The following is a 20,028-nucleotide window of genomic DNA, read 5'->3' as shown; positions in this document are numbered from 1 at the left end:
CATTACTGTCTTCTCTTATTCTCTCTCTCTCTCTCCCTTTCTCCATTACTGCCTTCTCTTATTTTCACTCTCTTTCTCTCTCTCTATTCCCCCTCTCTCTCTCCCTTTCTCCATTACTGTCTTCTCTTATTCTCTCTCTCTCTCTCCCTTTCTCCATTACTGCCTTCTCTTATTTTCACTCTCTTTCTCTCTCTCTATTCCCCCTCTCTCTCTCCCTTTCTCCATTACTGCCTTCTCTTATTCTCTCTCTCTCTCTCCCTTTCTCCATTACTGTCTTCTCTTATTCTCTCTCTCTCTCTCTCTCTCTCTCTCTCTCTCTCTCCCTCTCTTCCTTACTCAATGCCTTCTCTTATACCCCCCCACCCCACCTCTCTCAATTTCTCTGCCTTGTTACATTACATTAGATATTAAATGTACCACTGCAATCAATGTAAGATATACAGTATACAATGCCTTGTTTTAAAAAAAAAACAACCTTTCTTAGTAAATGATTGGCCAGGTTTTGCTGTTCACCACTAAGCCACTAAGTGTGACTTGATCATATTAGACAGGCTTACAGAATGCAGTGGGGCTGACTGCTGTGTGCTCAGGTTGTAGTGGACCCTGCTGGCCTCAGTATGCAGTGAGAGCTACACTGTATGATTGTATGGGCTGTGTGTTCCTTTAAGAGACCCCAGGGACGCACTACAGTGAGATGAAGTGAAGTGATAATGAGCTGTGTGTGTGTGTGTGTGTGTGTGTGTGTGTGTGTGTGTGTGTGTGTGTGTGTGTGTGTGTGTGTGTGTGTGTGTGTGTGTGTGTGTGTGTGTGTGTGCGTGTGTGTGTGTCTGTGTGTGTGCGCGTGTCTCTATGCAGCTATTAAATCTTTGTCCATTTAATTTACTCTTGCTTAAGGTTGGACCCAGTGGTAAACAGGTGGGTTTGGCTCTGTGTGTGTGTGTGTGTGTGTGTGTGTGTGTGTGTGTGTGTGTGTCTATGTGTGTGTGTCTATGTGTGTCTGTCTATGTGTGTCTGTGTTTGTCCATGCATATGTGCTTGTGTGTGTGTGTGTCTAGATAGATAGATAGATAGATAGATAGATAGATAGATAGATATCTCCAGGGGAAATTCAAGGTCTCAGTAGCATACAGACATCACACACACATTCACTAACAGCAGAAAAAAAGGAATTAAAAGTATATAATACAAAAAACACAACTAAGCAATAAGAACAGTAGAAGATAAAGAATATACTAAATATACTAAAATACAAATTATACTAAAAAACACTTAATCTAAATCAATTCTAAAAACAGTATCCACATAGTGGGTATAAGTCTATGTGTGTGTGTGTTTGTTCGTGTATACTGTACGTGTGTGTGTGCGTGTGTGTGTGTGTAGAAAGAGAGAAGTACATCATAGAGAAATTTTTATGTGTAACTACAATCTTGAGGTTACACTCCAGTTCTGATGTAGACCCATGTGTGGATTTGTTTTTCTCTATCCGTCTCCATCTCTGTGCAATAATGACCTCTGCTGTCATGTCCAGTGGCTAGCATGTTTGAATGATGTTATTTCAATTTCAATTTAATTTCACTTATAGAGCGGCAAAACATTACACATGTCTCATGGCGCTTTACAGAATGTTAGACAATCTCAGCTGTTGACATGATGCTATGTCTATGGCTCTTTGGGGTTGGGAGCAGAGCTGTGCTACATTTATGCTGTTTCAGTTTTGGTGCAGGAAGAAAGATATTGTACTAAGTTTGGTCGTTACAGGAACACAGAAAAGCTCATTTGGAGTTGCATTAATTCACTTTCTATCTGTATGTTTTTTTGTGGTTGTTTGCAGTTGGACGTGGAAGCCAGTGATCTTCTGAATGAGCTGCAAGTCAAGCTGAACAATGTGCTGGATGAGTTGAGCACCAAATTTGGAAACACGTAAGAAATGATGCACACACACATGGACCAACACACAAACATACATACATATTAAGATAGAAAATGGAGATGGTTCTCATTTTGCTGGTGATGCACTTGGTATGTTTCTGTTAGTAAATGCATGTGTTTACCCTGAGGTCACAATTTTTTATTTTCATTGAAATTGTAATTCTGTGTGCGTGTACGTTTGTGCTTGTGTGGTGTGTGTGTGTGGTGTGTGTGTGTGCGTGTGTGCATGCGCATCTGTGTGTGTGTGTGTGTGTGTGTGTGTGTGTGTGTGTGTGTGTGTGTGTGTGTGTGTGTGTGTGTTTGTCCACATTCATCTCCTCAGGTTCCAGAACCGTATAGAAGAGTGCATGCGTCAGATGGCTGGCCTCCTCTACCAGATCAAAGGGCCGGTGAACGCCAACAGCCGCAACACAGTGGAGGCTGACTCAGACAACACGCTTCGGCCGCTCATGGACTTCCTGGACTTAAAGTGAGTCCAGCATCTACAAAAACAAAACCAACAACAACAATAACAAAAAGGATTTAGTGCTTTATGTGCTGTAATGACAACAATAAGTGCTTTAATGACAACAATAACAGCAGCAACAGCAATGCCTTAAATTTATTTAGTTCATATTGTAGATACCCAAAGTCCTTTAAAGGTGCTCTAAGCGATGCCACGCGTTTTTTAGGCTAAAACATTTTATGTCATTTACTGCAAACATCACCTAACCAACCGCTAGCTGTCTGTGTCCTGAATACACTGTAAAAAAACACAATCTCTGTGGACAGCCCAGGCTCCAAAAACGGCAACAAAAACAACCTGGGCAAACCTACCCTATGAAAACAACATAACAAACTGTTCCAGCAAATCACAGAATAGATGCGCGTTTAGGAGAGTTTCAATTGCACGGGAGCAGCACGGGAGGGAGTGGGGAGGAAGTAGCGAGCTAGCTCTCTGTTTTGTTTGAAAGTCAACAGAAGTGACATTACCCAGCATCGCTTAGAGCACCTTTAATGAAGGGGGAACCTCACTTTAGTTTGGTAGAGTGGTTGCGTGCACATCCTAGCTATCCTTAGGCCAGGAGCAGGACACAGTGTACGAAGGTCAAGCGAAAGAGAATGTCCGCACACAGGAGTAGCTCCCAAATTTCTTCAAATCCCTGAAGAAGACCCTGTCGGGTCGAAACGTTGCCATTTTTTAATTAACATTTGGGAGCTACTCCGGTGGGCAGTCATTCTCTTTTGCGGAACCTCACTTCAACCGCCACTAATGTTTAGCACCATAATGTTTAGGTTGGAGCTTCTCTCCTCTTCGGTCCCCTCACTTTGTGCTGCCACTTCTTCGTCTCTCCTCCTCCTCCTCCTCCTCCTCCTCCTCCTCCTCTTCACTTCTTCGTCTCTCCTCCTCCTCCTCCTCCTCCTCCTCTTCACTTCTTCGTCTCTCCTCCTCCTCCTCCTCCTCTTCTTTACTTCTTTGTTTCTTCCTCCTCATCTGCTCTTTCATCCTTCTGCCAGTCTTTTCCTGGTTGGCTCTACACCTCTTTTCTTTATCTCCTTCCTCCTTCCTCCCTCCATCCTTGTCAGAAATCAGTTCCTTGCGGGGTCTTGTGAAGTGTGTGTGGGGATGGGGCATGAGGATAATAATAAATAATAAGTTTATTTTATATTGCGCCTTTCTCAAACCCAAGGTCGCTTTACATAGTAGGAAGGCAGGGAAACACAATAACAAACAAGGATGAATGATTAGCATGAAAACAGGTATGGTTAAGGTATGTCACTCATTATAATGTGTTTATACACTGTAATGTACGTGTGTGTGTGTGTGTGTGTGTGTGTGTGTGTGTGTAGGCTGACACTGTTTGCTGCAGCATGTGAGAAGACGGTGTTGAAGAGAGTTCTGAAGGAGCTCTGGAGGATCGTCATGAACAGCCTTGAGAAGACCATCGTCCTGCCTCAGGGCAGTGACACCTTTGTAAGACTCGCTCTTTTACTCTTCGTTTCTGTCTTTTTTCTTTTTTTCACACACACACTCACACACACACACACACACACACACACACACACACACACACACACACACACACACACACACACACACACACACACACACACACACACACACACACACACACACACACACACACACACACACACACACTCACAGACAGCTAAGAGAGAGAAAGTACTACTCCTTCTCTCTCTCACTGCAATTTTTGTTGAGTGTTAGAGTTTGCCCTTTTTAAAAAATGTCTTCTCTCTCTCACACTGTGTCTGATCATCTCTCCAGGGAGCCCAGATCCTCTCTGCAGCCAAAGAGCTCGGCCAGCTCTCCAAACTCAAGGTACACACACACACACACACACACACACACACACACACACACACACACACACACACACACACACACACACTGCCTCCCCACATCCCAGCAGAAACACAGCCCATAAAAGCCTTCTCTTCCTCACCTCGCCTTCATCCAGCCTCATTAAATAGTACAAGCTACTCCAGCAGAGCCTTGGGTGTGTTGTGGACAAAATTAATCCAAGACAACTGGTGTGAGACTGCAGCTTTATTCACGACGCCGGGAGCACGTTACCCACATGAAATGTCAAAGTTACAAGCCCACACATCTGTGGGTGAAGCCAACTCTTATACCTTACCCCACACCCATGGAAAATCACAAGTTGTCACCCTCCATTAATCACTTAACCATCTGGTATTTTAACAGAGATAAGAAATGTTTACGACCCCCCATCCTGAGGGTTACCCACAGTGAAATGTTTACAACCCCCCCATCCTAGTTCGGTGACACAGGGGTTAATTTAACTAAACATTCCCACAGGAGTTTCAGAAAACACAAGGGTCAGAGTAAGGAGATGGCAATACGATTTCACTACATGTATATACAGTAAGGTATACTAAACATTCAATGAGAAACATAAAAATTATCCCACAGTGTGTACAGTATTAGTTCCACATCAAAGTTTATTGCTGTCTGTAGGACTGATGCGAAGCCATGTTGAGTTATATTATGGTAGACGCAGGAAGACAGACGTTTATTGATCTCAGCAACTCTGCAGTATACAAAACTTTTATTTTGACACAAAAATGGAAATAAAATGGTGGTCAGCTTCCTGGTTGTCTATGGATGGGTTTACTCAGTCGAGAAACACTCTAGTCTATTGTGTATATACTCTGATTCAGCAACAATATTAAACTACTTCCTACACCTTGATTATGCCACTTTGTGGTATTCTGTGCATGTTAAGTAAGGAGACGTGTTTTGTCCTGACGCCCTGCTCTGATTGGTGTTTCAGGATCACATGGTATCTGGAGAGGCCAGAAGCCTCACACCCAAACAGTGCGCTGTTATGGATGTGGCCCTGGAGACCATAAAGGTGAGGAGATACCACCATAAAAGCCAACATTTATTATGATGTTATAATATAAATCTAAACATATCCTAAAGATTAATCTGTATTATCTACAAATCTGTCCAATCCCCATTCCCTCATTCGAGAAATGAAATGATGGGAGAAAGCGGATGTTTGTCTGTCTTTGTAATCTCACTTTTCTTTTCTTTCTTCATCTCTCTCCCCCCCCCCCTCTTTCACTTTCTCTCTCTCTCTAGCAATACTTCCATGCGGGTGGGAACGGGCTGAAGAGAGCCTTCCTGGAGAAGAGCCCTGAGCTGTCCTCCCTTCGCCACGCCCTCTCTCTCTACACACAGACCACCGACGCACTCATCAAAACCTTCGTCACCACACAACATGCGCAGGGTAAATCTCTCAGAAACACAGACACACACACACACACACATACACACACACACACACACACACACACACACACACACACACACACACACACACTCTCCTACTCTCTCACTCTTACATTTCTAGATGCAAACACACACATACAGTAAACTCACACTGATGTGTTAGATCACCATGTCATGAAATATTCGTCCACTAGATGGTGTAGCTGACACACGTCTGCCTTTCAATGTTTTGTTACTGTTTTGTACTGTGCTTTGCTCTTTTGTATGTTTTTCTGACTTTCCTGGAACGTCTTGTCTTCAAGATTACTTGTGTGTGTCTGTGTGTGTGTGTGTGTGAGAGAGAGAGTGAGAGTGTGTGTGTTTCTGTCTGTCTGTCTGTGTGTGTTTCTTCTCTTCTCTAATCTTTTTCTGTGTGCTCCTGTCACTTGCACCTGTCCACTTGTCTTCTGCATCTACTCTGGCTCCAGTGCACAAGGGCAAGGGCATCAGGATCACTCCTAGTGAGAAAGTAAAGCCCAGCAGGGGTAGGTGTGACCGGACCTCACCCAACATTCCCCCGCATCTCAGGAGCACTGAACCATGTTTTTTTATTTTTGAGATCAATTCAAGGACTTTAAAATGTTTTAAAAGTTTGCAAGTTAAAACAAAGTCCCAGGTGATGCATGAATGATCTCTTCCCGAGATCTTGCAATGACTGGGACTGCTCAGTGAATTTTTATTTTGAGTGTGAGAGTTTGCCCTTTTAAAAAAGTTTCTTCCAAAGTATCACATTTTTCCCAGTGTACATAATCCATCCAATGATATCTGAGGCCACGGCCAAGTTCATGTTATATTATGATGGCCACAATATTTTAGTGCACATTTCTTCAAAGTCCTTGATTCCAATCCTCATGAGAGCCTCACCTGTATGTTGCATTGACCTAAAGTGTGCCCAAAACAAAGACTTAAATGTTACACAGTTTCTGCCTTTTGTTTTCCCAAACCATTTCCTTATTTTCCAAACAATTTCCTTTCCTTCCTTTTCTTAAATCAGCTCTTAATCCACTGTAACATTTACTAATATTATTAGTAGTTAGTTGTATATACTGTAGTTGTCGTTATATATAGTTATATAGTTGTAATTAGTCTTGTTTCGCCATGTTTAAACTTGTATCTCTTGAACAGGCTCAGGAGTGGACAAGCCAGTGGGTGAACTGTCCATTCAAATAGACCTGTTTACCCATCCTGGAACAGGAGAACACAAAGTCACTGTTAAAGGTGAGGAACATCCGCTTGGCCCTTACCAGCATGATACAAAAGAAATGTACCAGACTAATTTAGATGGCAGATAATATTAGTGTGCTTTAAAACAATGTTTTATTGTAGACAGATAATATTTATGTAATTAATAAAAAATAATAAGAATGTGGATTAACAGATACACATTTGTTACCTAGTTATTTTAGTTATCTTAAATGGTATGTAGAATCCTCACACTCTCAACTCTTTATTTTTTCACTCACTCCACATTCTGCTGTTGTGATGTAATTTCCTGCCGTCCCCAGTCGTGGCTGCTAATGACCTCCAGTGGCAGACCTCGGGCATGTTCCGCCCGTTCGTGGAGGTCAGCATGATCGGCCCGCACCTGAGCGACAAGAAGCGCAAGTTCTCCACCAAGTCCAAGAACAACAGCTGGGCCCCCAAATTCAACGAGACATTCCACTTGTAAGTGTCGAGACCTTATCTGTTCTTACTGCAGACAAAAAACACATAGCAGGTGGCTCTGAGGTAGATCTCATGCTTTGTACATGAATGAATTAACCCAGAAATTTATTAAGACATACAAAACTTCAGATGATTCAGAGCTAAAGAATGACCACACAAAGATGTGTAGGATGCACGCACAACAGCTGGGTCATCAAAGGAACACAGCAACATTTTGGAAAATGAGCTTATTCACCATCTCCCCCAGAGTTAGATAAGATGATGCATACCCTTCTCGTCTCTGTGGGTGTAGTAACTCAGTCTGAAGCACCCACTGTTAGCATAGCTTAGCATAGCTCATTGAGGTGGGCAGTTGACTATGTCTGTGTAGATGCTATTTTAAAGGTCTTTTAAGACAAGCAAAATACATTAGCTATGATTTCCTAATTAAATGTGTGGTTTGTAATTAAAGCTAACTTGGGGACTTGGTCACTCACTTCCTGTGACTTCCTCCTTCCTGTGCGTGTAGCATTCTGGGTAACGAGGACGGGCCGGAGTGCTACGAGCTGCAGGCATGCGTGAAGGACTACTGCTTCGGCCGCGCGGACAGCATGGTGGGCATGGCCGTCATGCAGCTGCGGGACGTTGCCCAGAGGGGCAGCTGCGCCTGCTGGTGCCCGCTGGGCTCGAGCGTCCACATGGACGAGACGGGCCTCACCGTCCTGCGCATCCTCTCCCAGCGCTCCAACGACGAGGTCGCCAAGGAGTTCGTCAAGCTGAAGTCGGAGACGCGGTCAGCAGAGGGGGAGGCCAGATGAGATGAGATTGCTCATGCCACGCGTGTGTGTGTGACTGTGTGTGTGTGTGGGGGGGGAGTTATGGGAGGGTGGGGGGGGCGTAGGAATTTACCAGGGATTTTTAAATCAGTACAAAACAGATGTACTGTTCAAACAGTACCTTCTGATTTGGATCATGAATTCACAGCCATCAGGTTTTCAGAGTGTGGATACCTATTAGAGACTTAGTTACTGCCAATGGGATACCCGCTTGAGACCACCCTCAACCAGGGAGTATCTCAAAAGGACAAGGACTTCTTCCTCAAGCCTCCCACACAAAAGGACAATTTTAGTTTTAGGGGGTTTTTGTTTGTCTTTTTTGACGTGATGGTTATCCTCTGCCTTCCAAACTGACCACCATAATCTACTCGACTGTTTCTGGACTGAAGCTTGTGCGTCAGCTTCTTCTTGCCGAATCCATGACACCCAGCCTCCTCCATCTCTCTTCACTGTCCTCCTCTCTCACGTGCTCATTATGTTCTCCTGTTTTGATGGATAGTGTATTACCACTGTAGATGGGTCTGCCACATTGTGTAGCGCACGTCCGTTTCCAGTCGTACTCTGCACCAGTAGAGCATACAGCGTCACATGGTCCTTGTGCAATATCACTCCCAAATCGTGGCCAAGTGCTTTGATGCCTTATTACTTTGGATGCTACTACGACTGGCTCCAACACACTGGACTTGAGCGGGATCTTGAATGTAGTTTTCACATCGCCCATGTTTTGATAAACCGTTGATGTATATTAGTACATGGCCCTTCCGTACCAAGTCACATTTTCACACAAACCTGGCCTGTATATGGAGCTGATTTTGAGAATGAGAACATTGGAAGCAGTTAAGTAGTCATCAGGTGTGTCTGTGTGTGTGTGTGTACATTGGAATCCCCTTACCTTCAGCAAATTCCTTGTTTGAAGCCGTGGTTAGCTATCGGTGTGCCTTTTCCTACCACAGTGGTCTGTTACTGTGCTGCGTTTCCAACACGCAATAAGGGGGGTGGGCAATGGGGCTATAGGATCATTGTTTAAATTCAAAGAAACACCTTTCTCTGAATGAAGACTGCAAGACCACTTATAATACAGTTTATCTTTCTGAATGTTACATTGATGATTGAGGTTGTAACGAATTGTAAAAAAAAACATACACACATACATCACAACATAAATATTAAGTTCTAATATTAAGTTCTGTAATGGTGGCCAAAATGGGTGTACTATCTTTAAAATGTATTTATTGTTTATTTATATATTTATTCTGTTGTTAACCTTGTAGTTTCAACACATAACAGGACTGGTAAGTTTGTTGACACTGTTCTTTGTTGTGTTGGGTGACCCAAGTTGAATTTTGCACTCAGTGACCAATGGAAAGGAGTCAAACATATAGCCAGCATTGAGACCTGAACATCAACCCAGAACTGTCCTCCTGATCGATAATAATCTGAGCTGTTTTAATGTCACTGAGCAGTTGAAGTACAAGGTTTACAGAAGAGCCAACTCTTGTCTATCTCTATATGCGGCCTTATTTTAGTGAATATGGAGTGTGCGTATGTACGTTATTTTATTGTTTCCTTTTTCATGTAGTGTTTTGTCTGACAATTTGAAATGTAATTTTACCTAATGTGCAGATTATCGTACTAATGTTTATTTTCCCCTTAATCATGTTTTGTATGTTACCATGTTGTTATTTTTATTTCATTGTTCTCATTGGAATGATGCTGACTTTACTTTTTGAAAATTGTCTTTTATGTTTTCTTACTGTTTTGGTGTTGGCTCCAAGCCACTGTGTTGTCTGAGGTCCTCACTGAGGCACTTAGTAATGACAAACTTTTGATATATTTTGTTCATTAAAACAATCACAAACGTATGGATCCAAACTGAGACAGCAGAGACCATCAGTTACACCACTGAAGTAAAATAGTATTTCAACTGTTATTCTCTGATATTGAAACTGCCTGTTTTTGAAATGAATACACATCTTTTGCCAACCATCGGAATCTAGGTGTACTATGTATATATCCAACCATACTGCACAACTTCTGGTGAAATATCACATCCACGGTGTACAGTATGTGATTTTTGTGGCCATTGATATTGTGGAGTTTGGTTTTGTTTTTCATCTTGATCTTTGTGGAGGGAGGTGCAACTCCATGTTACATAGATGTTCCTCGTGCCAAGCTGCACCACCTTTCACTTTTGTGTCTGTTTCAGTTTGTTTTTTAAATGTTCTTCTTGCACTTTTGTTCATCTTTACAATAACTACAAAGAGAGCATGCATTGCATTAAGTCACAATAAAATGATTTTATTTCCTTCTTTGTCAAATGGCAGGAAAGGATATATTGTATGAATTAAGAGACATATGTACATTCCAAGTGATGCATTTTGTACATACATAAAGTATTTAAAAACATCTAGTTGGTCTGGTTTTAATTTATTTTCAGTGACATACACACATACTCACAAATTAGTGTTTTCAGTTTGTGTTTCTGGTAATCCGTTCTGATAAAAAGCCCCCCCCCCCAAAAAAAAAAAAAAGAAATGAAAGAAAAGGGAAAAAAAATCCTAAATATGTGTCTGTTTGGATTGGTACTGGTACTTACTAGTGGAGAAACAAATGACCTGGCTAAAGTCCTTGAGAAAACTCTCTTTCTCCTTGAGGTGAGGCACGTCTTCTGAATACCATGATAAGCTTTCGGTATGCTGTAGGTTAATGCTAAAGAATTTGGGTGTGTGTGTGTGTAGACTAATAGGAGGTGACACTCCTCCTTATGCGTTTTCAGCAGACAGTGGGTCTCTTTGTGCCCGTGTCCCGTTCATTGATTGCTTGCCTGGCCTCTGTTCCCAGCCTTTCAGGGACTCTGCACCTGAGCTCCTTCAAAGCTCAGCCTCTCACTGAAGAGACATACAGTAATACAGCACTGTTGGCAAAACAGGGTCCAGGCAAAGTAAAGTCTGACCCAAAACTAAAAAACATTTTAGTTATTTGCAACATAATTTATTTTCACATTTTTATATTTCAATTTGTGATCTAAACACCAGAGTAAAAGTCCATAAAAATCCAGTTGGTGGAAATATGTTAAAATGAGGGTTGTTTTTATGCATTTTCCTTCAGCAAATACCATAGGCAAATACTGTCAAAACTGTAATTAGAATGTTGTAGAATAAGCATTCTAAAGAATATCTGACCCCATCTAACTTAATATGGAATTTTAGAATCTTGTATTGTTAGGAACGTTCTTTTATTTGATGGTTTGTTGGTGAATTTCTTAGGCTTATTTCAGACAGGTTTGTTGCAAAATTGGTGTCTATTTTTACATTCTGGCCCTTTGAATCAATGTAAATGGTTGTTGAATATTTAAATCGAGCCAGTGTGTTTTTGCATGTAAGTGTTCCACAATGTTAAAGCTGCACAAACACATAGTTTTGTATAACCTCGGTTTGCTGAAGAACATGAGACATTAACCAATGGAAAGTCCATCTTTGATAATGTCATCAATCTGAAACACTCACCAATCACCCATCTAGGGGAATATTTTTGCACCATATAAGGCTGTGTCTGTGAAAATAAAATACTGTATTTTTTAAAGTACTAAAAATATTTTAAATGCTGCCCATCCCTGGCTGTTGGCTGCAGCAACTTCAGCTAAGTATTACCCATTTTTTGTATTTGTATTTTGTGACAAAGCGCTAACCAGTAGGCCACGGCTGCCCCAAAAAAGTTGTTGATCAGGTAGGACCCTTTTAATTGTTTTTTAATTGGGTACTGTGTAAGCGCTAAATGGGGTTATATTGACGCCAATGAGGCAACTTTTTGAGCAAAAGTCACAGGTGTGTGTGTGTGTGTGTGTGTGTGTGTGTGTGGTTTTACCAAAAATATTTGCCAATATTTTTAAACTACAAACACACACCTAAAGTATTTTGATACAAAATATGAAGCCATTTTCTTCAGCCCAATCAAATACAAATTACAAAATACTATTTTGTATTGAGATATGTAATACATGTATTATAAATGCCCATCCCTGGGAGTAGCCTAGACGTCACTTATTCTGAGATATCATGTTTCATGGGTACTATGAAAGTTCAGTAAAACTGTCAAAGGTGCAGCTTTTGGCCATTGACCTATGCACAAATAATTCCAATTCTGGCAGTTGGATTTAAATGGACTTTTGATATGTGATATGTGAAGGTTTCATGAATACAACAAAAATAATTTCTCTTGCAATTAGTTTTGGGTTGGGTGATTTTTGTGTGTGCATCTCTCTCCTAGTCTCTCTCTCTCTCTCTGTGTGTGTGTGTGAGTGTTTGTATGTGTGTATTTCTCTCTCTCTCTGCATGTGTGTGTGTGTGTGTTTGTCTCTCTCTGCGTGTGTGTATGTGTTTCTCTTCACATCACACCCCCTCTTCTTTATTATGCCTCACTTTCTCTCTCTCCTTTTCTCTCTCTCTCTCTCTCTCTCTCCCTCGTCACAGTTTACCACATCCAGAGTCCAAAGATCAGCAAGCTGTTTGCTCTTGTTCCACTTGTGCCTGTTAGGGCTGGGCTCAAGCTGATTGGTTGATGGGGTTTCCTGCTTAATACTTCCTCTACCTCCTCTACACCATTCACCTGTCACATTATGTTTAGCGAACTCATTTCTTTCTTCGTTCTATTGGTTATATAGTCACAGAGATCCTAAACAGGTGTTTTGTTTTTGTTTTTCTTGAGAATTATTCTGTCCAGACGAAGACATCTGCAGGGTCCGCTGACCCAAGACTCTGAAACCGTTTGGACACACCTGCCCAGAGGCTCCGCCCACTACGCCTCACCTGAGGTGGAAGCCACCAAGTAGCGGAGCAGTGCATCTTGGGAGTTATAGTCAGCTAGCCACAGAGCCTACCTCCATACTTCTGTTTTTTTTTTCTCTCTTTGAGTGTGTGTGTTCAGCGTAGTTTCCTGTGAGGAAGTTGCAGATCCACTGGAGTCACGGACCCGGTCTTGTTCTTCGTTCAGGTATGTTTGTGTCTGTTTTATTCTGTTCACTCTTGTTTTTGCCAGTGTGTGTATGCAGGGATGTAGTGGTAAAATAAGAGGTGGTTAAACTATGAATTCTGTTATCACAGTAAGGTGGACTGCTCCATGCGGTTTCGGATTTAAAAAAAAGTCATTTAACCTCCACTACATCTGTGTGTGTGTGTGTGTGTGTGTGTGTGTGTGTGTGTGTGTGTGTGTGTGTGTGAGTCTTTGGTGGTCAGTCATGAAGGGACCTCTCAGAAAGTGTGTGTGTTCATTTCAGCTATCCACTGCTGAAATCTTATCAGCTTGAGGGTGGAAAATCAGTCTTTCATGAAGGTCGGAACTGTTTTAAACTAAAGGCTTGACTAAAGGACTTTAACAACAGACCTCTGTGTGTGGGTCTTTAGCAAAGTGCTCGACACTCAGATTCTTATCACTGGAATGGATAAAAGTTATGTGGAGTTGCTGAAAAAGTTTTGGTGAAACATCTGTAACTTTTTATTGTTTTTTTGTCTGTGTTAATTCATCTTCAGAGAAAGTGGTAGACAGGGGAACAGGTACATCCATAGAATGTGTGTGTGTGTGTGGGGGGGGGGGGGGTGCTTGTGTGCATGTGTATGTAAGGGGGTGGGGGGTTCTACTACCCTTTTGGGGCAATGACCTGTTGGGTATCATGGCAGCATGGACAGATCAATGCTCTGATCATTTTACTTTCACTTACTCACTAATATACTATTCAGTGATGCCAATTTATTGGTTGGTGTTTCATTGTGGTTACTGTTATTATAGGAAGCTAGACAAATTGATATGATGAAATCGATATGTGATATGAGAAAATGTGATGTGAATTGTGATTGTGATCCTGGTGAGGCTTCCAGTTCATTGACCCAAATTATGAAAAGATACAGAAAATACTGAAACATTAATATATTCATATTCATATAAATACTGAAACATTCATATCCTTTCTGATTGATTGTTGTTGAATAGGGTTGTTATTGTGCACACACACACACACACACACACAGTCTCTTGTGATTATGCGAATCACACAAATGTAGGGTGTGTTCAATGTGTGTGTGTGTGTCAGCCCATCCCATCAGTCCCCACTGACCTGTATAGGAGATAAGATAAAGAGTGTGTTGTGTTGGACACTGGCTCGCCTGCGGTATGAACGCATAAGTCTAATGTTCAGGGTTGCGAGTTATCCCCACGTCGATTATAACGGCAGGTTTCAAAGGGCTCAGTGAGTAAAAAAAAATGGCATTCTTCGTACAGGCTGGTGGTGTCAGGGAGAGAGGGCAGAGTACAGTTATCAGCGACCAGTTTATGGTTTTATGTGAGTTTGATAGAGGCACTGATAACGCTGTTGCTTGTTTTAGTACTGTGTTCATCTTTAACAGATGGTCATGCTCCCGTGAGCCTATGTAAACCTATCTATACAACAGTGTGTATAGAAATGAGCTGAGATGTAGCATGTGATTGATTATGTAGTTTTCAATATATATAATTTCAATACACAATATAATAAGAGATTAAGTAGTAAATTGTGAAACACTTTATTTGAATAATTCGTCTACAGAGACTTTGCAGATTGTAGAATTTGAAGTTCGGTCTTGAAAACTGAATTTCAAGTTCAGTCACCTAAACCAAACCTAAACACCTAACCAGAGATGGTTGTTCCAAAGGATCTTTGACCTTACCCTAATCTTATCCATAAACTGTTGTCAACAGAGCATCAACAGGTAGTTTCTCTATAATATGAACATCTGTACATAGTCTATGGGAGACTATCATAATGGTTCATTTGTTCAAACACATACAATGAAAATGCTTTGTTTATGATGCACTGCTTCACACTATAACACACTAGAGTGTCTGGCTGTGTTGTGAATGTGTTGAATCTCCACCAGAGTCCACATCACGTCATTGCTGTCCATACGGAAAGACAGGTTGGCCTGACATGGGCGCTGGCCAGGGGGAGGAGAGTGAGAAGGAGGGCCAGCACAGAGCAGTGACCAGATTGATAGTTAGGAGGAAGTTTGTTTATTTACACTGTTTCTCTATAAAGGCCAATAAAGTAAATTGTATTGTACCTGATAAGTTTCGGCTACCTTGCCTCTGTAGCCTTCATCAGAGGTGTCACGTGATGTTGGTGTGACGTCGTCTGAGATGTGTTATATGGCGTTTTCCATCCCACCTGTGGCCATATAAAACGGCATATACTGTAACACTTCTCAGACGACGTCACACCAACATCACGTGACACCTCTGATGAAGGCTACAGAGGCAAGGTATAGCCGAAACTTATCAGGTACAATACAATTTACTTTATTGGCCTTTATAGAGAAACAGTGTAAATAGTATATCAGTAGGCCTAATGAACCTCATCTATATAGGAAGTTTGTCTTTTGCTCGAGAGGCCACTGAACATTCGTTCTCTATTGCAGGACTTTCATTTAACTTTTGATCATTCCCTGCGTCAAGAGTTCGACTCTGTTTACTTCCGATACCTGAAATTATTTTCAGTTGTTGTCAAACCTATCTTACTATTGTCTTAAACAGTGACCTACAGGAGGGCAAAAGCTACCATATGTAAACTGTTAACGTGTTTACAAAAGATGCTTTTGAGCAAAAGGTGTTCTTGTATACTTATGACTAAAGAGGGTCTATCCTCCTCCACTAATCCATGGAATTGACAAAGGTTCCCAGTGAGAAAAGACTATATTTTCTGACAGTGCATGCACACTGTGGTCAGAGGGAAGTCAGACACACAAAGTGGGCACAGTCAGGCTGAAGTTAATTAGTAAAAGATAGATAAATAGATCAGAATTTAACACTGGTCGCATGTAATTGGTTTATTCAATTTCACTTCACCGGAAAGGTCTCGCCCATTTCAGAGTACTTGCCTTGCTTGATGTACAGTAGCTTCCCCCTACCTATATCGCCTATAACTTGGGCCCTAAGGGAATTAAGATATTAAAATAAACTGAGATAGCATATATATTTCTAACAAATGTTTCTAAATAGCTCTTGCTAGCCTTTTCAGTGAGTTGTGCCTTCATCTTGTAATGTCCAGTAGACAGGTTATGGATGGTGACTGCCAGCAAATAAATTGCTCCTCTCTTTCCAGAATGCTGATAAGACACACAGTATACACACGCACGCACACACACACACACACACACACACACACACACACACACACACACACACACACACACACACACACACACACACACACATACGCACGCACACACATACAGTATACACACACACGGACACACACACACACACACACACACACACACACACACATGGACACACATGGAAACACACACACGCACACACACACACACACACACACACACACACACACACACACAGACACAAGCACACAGAAACACACACACACACGGACACAATGCATTTTACTATAACTACCAAGTTTATCATTAACCATATTAATGTGAGGGGGGACACTATAATCACCCTATCATCATCCCTCTCTGTCTCCCTTTGGATGCTGTTCTTCAGGGTAGCATTTTCTCTTCCACAGACATGGAATACAAGAGGAAATGATATTGAATATTGTTGATTTCATATAGGTTGTTGATTACCATAGTGTGAAATTATTAGGCTATAATCATTTTGATTATACTAAATGTTAAGCTGAATCAAGTGTATTTTATCTTCAAACTTTCCATCATCATTTCTCTGATGCTACAGTGCTTATACTGTGGTGCTGAAATGTAAAATAAGACAAAGCAAGGCTGAATATGGTCAGATGGACATGACTGACAACAATCAACAGTGTGCCATGTGTAATAAGCTGGGTTGTTGGTTGTTCCACTGAGGGAAATCCCTCAGCACAAGGAATGTGAGGCCTCTCCAGTATATATGTGAAAACTAAACTGATATGACTTTGGTGCTGTAGCCTCCTCTCCAAAGTCTAGGAGGCCCCTTAGGGGACAGGGTGAAATCTCTGAGGCAAGTGTCAATCTCCCTCCTCATTAGCTGTCTCTCTCTCTCTCTCTCTCTCTCTCTCTCTCTCTCTCGGCGGACATCCCAGGTTCAGAAAGTAAAAATCCTGCCAAGTATTTGATCCAACCATTTAGTAAACCAGCTCATGCTAATTAGCAGCCAGGTAGATCCGATAATTAGTGATATCACCTGGGTTAAGTGCACAAGTAGAAAGAATATATTTCAGAATTTTTACTTTCTGGACACGGGATGTCCACTTCTGCGAGGCGTAGAATGTATCTATTATCCATCATGGACTTATGGACTTATATCTATCCATTATGGACTTATGGACTCCAGATGGACTTTATTTGTTTTGTACATGATTATTGAGAAGGTATAATAACATTTATGGGCTTATCCAAACACTTGTAGCCAACTTTCATTTGCGCGCAATGGGATGTTCCTCATAGTGGGAATGGAGGAAATTCCAAAGTGGGCTCCTGGAAAATCTTGCAATGTATCCCTAAAACTTCATCCTACCCTCCATCCAAGATGAATCAGGAAACCCCTTCCCCTAAATGTGAACCTCCCAAACAGAGGGGTAGAGTGAGATGGTGGGGTAGGGGAGTTCACCCTAAAAGCAGAGTTTGTGTATTTCTTTTTCTTTCTGCAGAGAATGGTGGCGTAGAAAGTAAACATGGGCTCTCTACTGTCGTCCTTGGGTATAGAGTGTGGAGGGAAGGAGCAGGGTAATGCAAAACTCCATTTCTCACCTAATGCTTCAGATCAAAACCAGTATAATATGATGCTAATAATTTATCACAGTGTTATCATTATGTAATATATCTTATGCTAATATCATACATGTCATCTTGTTAGGCTGAATACCTGACATTACAATGTACAGTGTACAGTACATACAAGTAAACAGAAAAAGTAATACAAGTTGATTGATTGGTTGATTCATTCGTTCATTCATTCATTCATTAATTTATTCATCCATTCACTGATTCATTCGTTTTTTCATTCATTCTTACAGAGAAGGAAAGGGTTGTGCGGGCAAATGATCGGGAGTATAACCTCTCTTATAAGTATGCGGTGAGTGCTTGTGTACTGTATAAAGTGTGTGTGTGTATGTGTGTGTGTGTGTGTGTGTGTGGTTCAGTAATAATGATCATTGTCTTCCTTTCTCTCCACAGAACAATGAGATTAAGACCTCCAAGTATAATATAATTACATTCCTACCACTCAACCTTCTAGAGCAGTTACAGAGGATCGCTAATGCCTATTTCATTGCCCTACTCTGTCTTCAGGTAACTAATCCTCTTTCTACATTACCCCCCTTCTTCTCACTCGTTTTCTTCATTCACTCTAGTCCACTGTGGTTCTCAAAGTGTGGGGTGGGCCCCACTAGTGGGGAATAGAGACATGACAGGTGGGGCGCGAGGAACTGGAGGAAATAATAATAAAAAGAATTGTGCCTATATTTAATAATGCCTTCCTTTTTTGACAAGGAAGATCATAGATTCAAAATAAAACAGCCACACACAAACAGACTGTAAGAGTCATAAACAGACCAACATATGAATTAAAATAACATCCGATCCAGTGGACCGAGATGGGAAATGTAACTTAGAACCAAAATGCATATTGATGATGGGATCTACCCACCTTCAAAGTGGGGAATGACAGAAAAAGTTTGAGAACCACTGCTCTAGTCTCTCTACTTTTCCTCTAAGTCCTCTTCCTTTATTTTGACCTGATATTCTATGTTACATTTGCCCCCCCCATTCCGCAGCTCATCCCTGAGATCTCCTCTCTGTCCTGGTTCACCACTGTGGTGCCCCTGCTGCTGGTGCTCCTTATGACAGCCGTGAAGGATGGCAGCGACGATGTAGTGAGTTCCCTCTCATTCACTCACTCAACTGGTCACTCGTTCACTTGCTCACTCACTCACTCACTTACTCACTCAATCACTTGTTCACTCACTCACTTGCTCACTCGCTTACTCACTTGCTCCCTCACTCGCTTACTCACTTGCTCACTCACTCACTCACTTACAGTACTCACTCAATCACTTGCTCACTCACTCACTTGCTCACTCGCTCACTCACTTGATCACTCACTCACTCGCTCCCTCACTTACTCTCTCACTCACTTGCTCACTCACTTTCTCACTCACTCACTCGCTTACTCACTCACTCCTCAGACAACCTAGTGAGTTTTCACTCACTCATTCACCCACTCACGCACACTCACTCATTCATCAGGCAACTTAGTGAGTTTTCACTCAATCACTCCCTCACTCCCTCATTCACTCTTCAGATACTCAATCTCACTCTACAGGTACTCAATCACTCGCTCACTCACTCAGTCATTCACTTGTTCAACCTTCAGATGACCTTGTAGGGAGTTCAGGCGCTCATTTTACTCTCTCACACTCACACTGATCACCCATTTCCTACTACCTCTCTCTCTCTCCCTCAACTAATTTTCAACCTGTGATTAAAATTGGAATGTTTTGAATATTTCAGAACAGACACAAGAGTGACAGGCAGGTGAACAATCGCAAAGTGGAAGTCCTGGTTAATGGCCAGTAAGTCTTTTCCTCCTTTTGGTACACAACCTATAACTTCTCCTAAACACAGCTTCCCCCCTCTACACCACATAGTGTTGTCAGTATTCAGTTGAATCTCACCCCTCGCAACGTTGTGCTCTGAGCTTCTATCTTGCTTCTGTTTCCCCCCCCCCCCCACAGACTCAAGAGTGAGAAATGGAGGAACGTTCGAGTGGGCGACATCATCAGGCTGGAGAATAACCAGTTTGTGACGGTAGGGGACTGACAGGCCTATTTGCATT

General features: G+C 41.8%; 2 protein-coding genes across 2 annotated transcripts in view; both read left to right on the top strand.

Moving 5' to 3' along the window:
• LOC143123017 (protein unc-13 homolog B-like) overlaps positions 1-8,234 on the top strand; it is a 121,444-nt gene extending 113,210 nt beyond the window's left edge. Inside the window, exons 31-39 of the mRNA XM_076284111.1 lie at positions 1,832-1,920; positions 2,252-2,398; positions 3,760-3,883; positions 4,199-4,252; positions 5,229-5,309; positions 5,543-5,690; positions 6,857-6,949; positions 7,237-7,396; positions 7,905-8,234. Of these exons, the coding sequence (XP_076140226.1) occupies positions 1,832-1,920; positions 2,252-2,398; positions 3,760-3,883; positions 4,199-4,252; positions 5,229-5,309; positions 5,543-5,690; positions 6,857-6,949; positions 7,237-7,396; positions 7,905-8,193 (1,185 nt within the window). The 3' untranslated portion in view covers positions 8,194-8,234. The remainder of the gene's footprint in view (positions 1-1,831; positions 1,921-2,251; positions 2,399-3,759; positions 3,884-4,198; positions 4,253-5,228; positions 5,310-5,542; positions 5,691-6,856; positions 6,950-7,236; positions 7,397-7,904) is intronic.
• A 4,894-nt stretch (positions 8,235-13,128) lies between these two features.
• atp8b5b (ATPase phospholipid transporting 8B5b) overlaps positions 13,129-20,028 on the top strand; it is a 29,156-nt gene continuing 22,256 nt past the window's right edge. Inside the window, exons 1-7 of the mRNA XM_076284110.1 lie at positions 13,129-13,200; positions 17,843-17,918; positions 18,209-18,267; positions 18,369-18,482; positions 18,968-19,066; positions 19,704-19,765; positions 19,928-20,000. Coding sequence (XP_076140225.1) covers positions 17,867-17,918; positions 18,209-18,267; positions 18,369-18,482; positions 18,968-19,066; positions 19,704-19,765; positions 19,928-20,000 — 459 coding nt within the window. The 5' untranslated portion in view covers positions 13,129-13,200; positions 17,843-17,866. The remainder of the gene's footprint in view (positions 13,201-17,842; positions 17,919-18,208; positions 18,268-18,368; positions 18,483-18,967; positions 19,067-19,703; positions 19,766-19,927; positions 20,001-20,028) is intronic.

The sequence above is a fragment of the Alosa pseudoharengus genome, unplaced genomic scaffold (assembly GCF_046254945.1).
Source record: "Alosa pseudoharengus isolate Yale_2024_CS ecotype anadromous, Long Island Sound unplaced genomic scaffold, YU_APseudo_1.1 YU_APseudo_1.1_scf_14, whole genome shotgun sequence".
Classification (NCBI taxonomy): domain Eukaryota; kingdom Metazoa; phylum Chordata; class Actinopteri; order Clupeiformes; family Clupeidae; genus Alosa; species Alosa pseudoharengus.
Note: the sequence above shows the minus strand (reverse complement) of the source record. Positions and strands in the feature narration are given on the sequence as shown.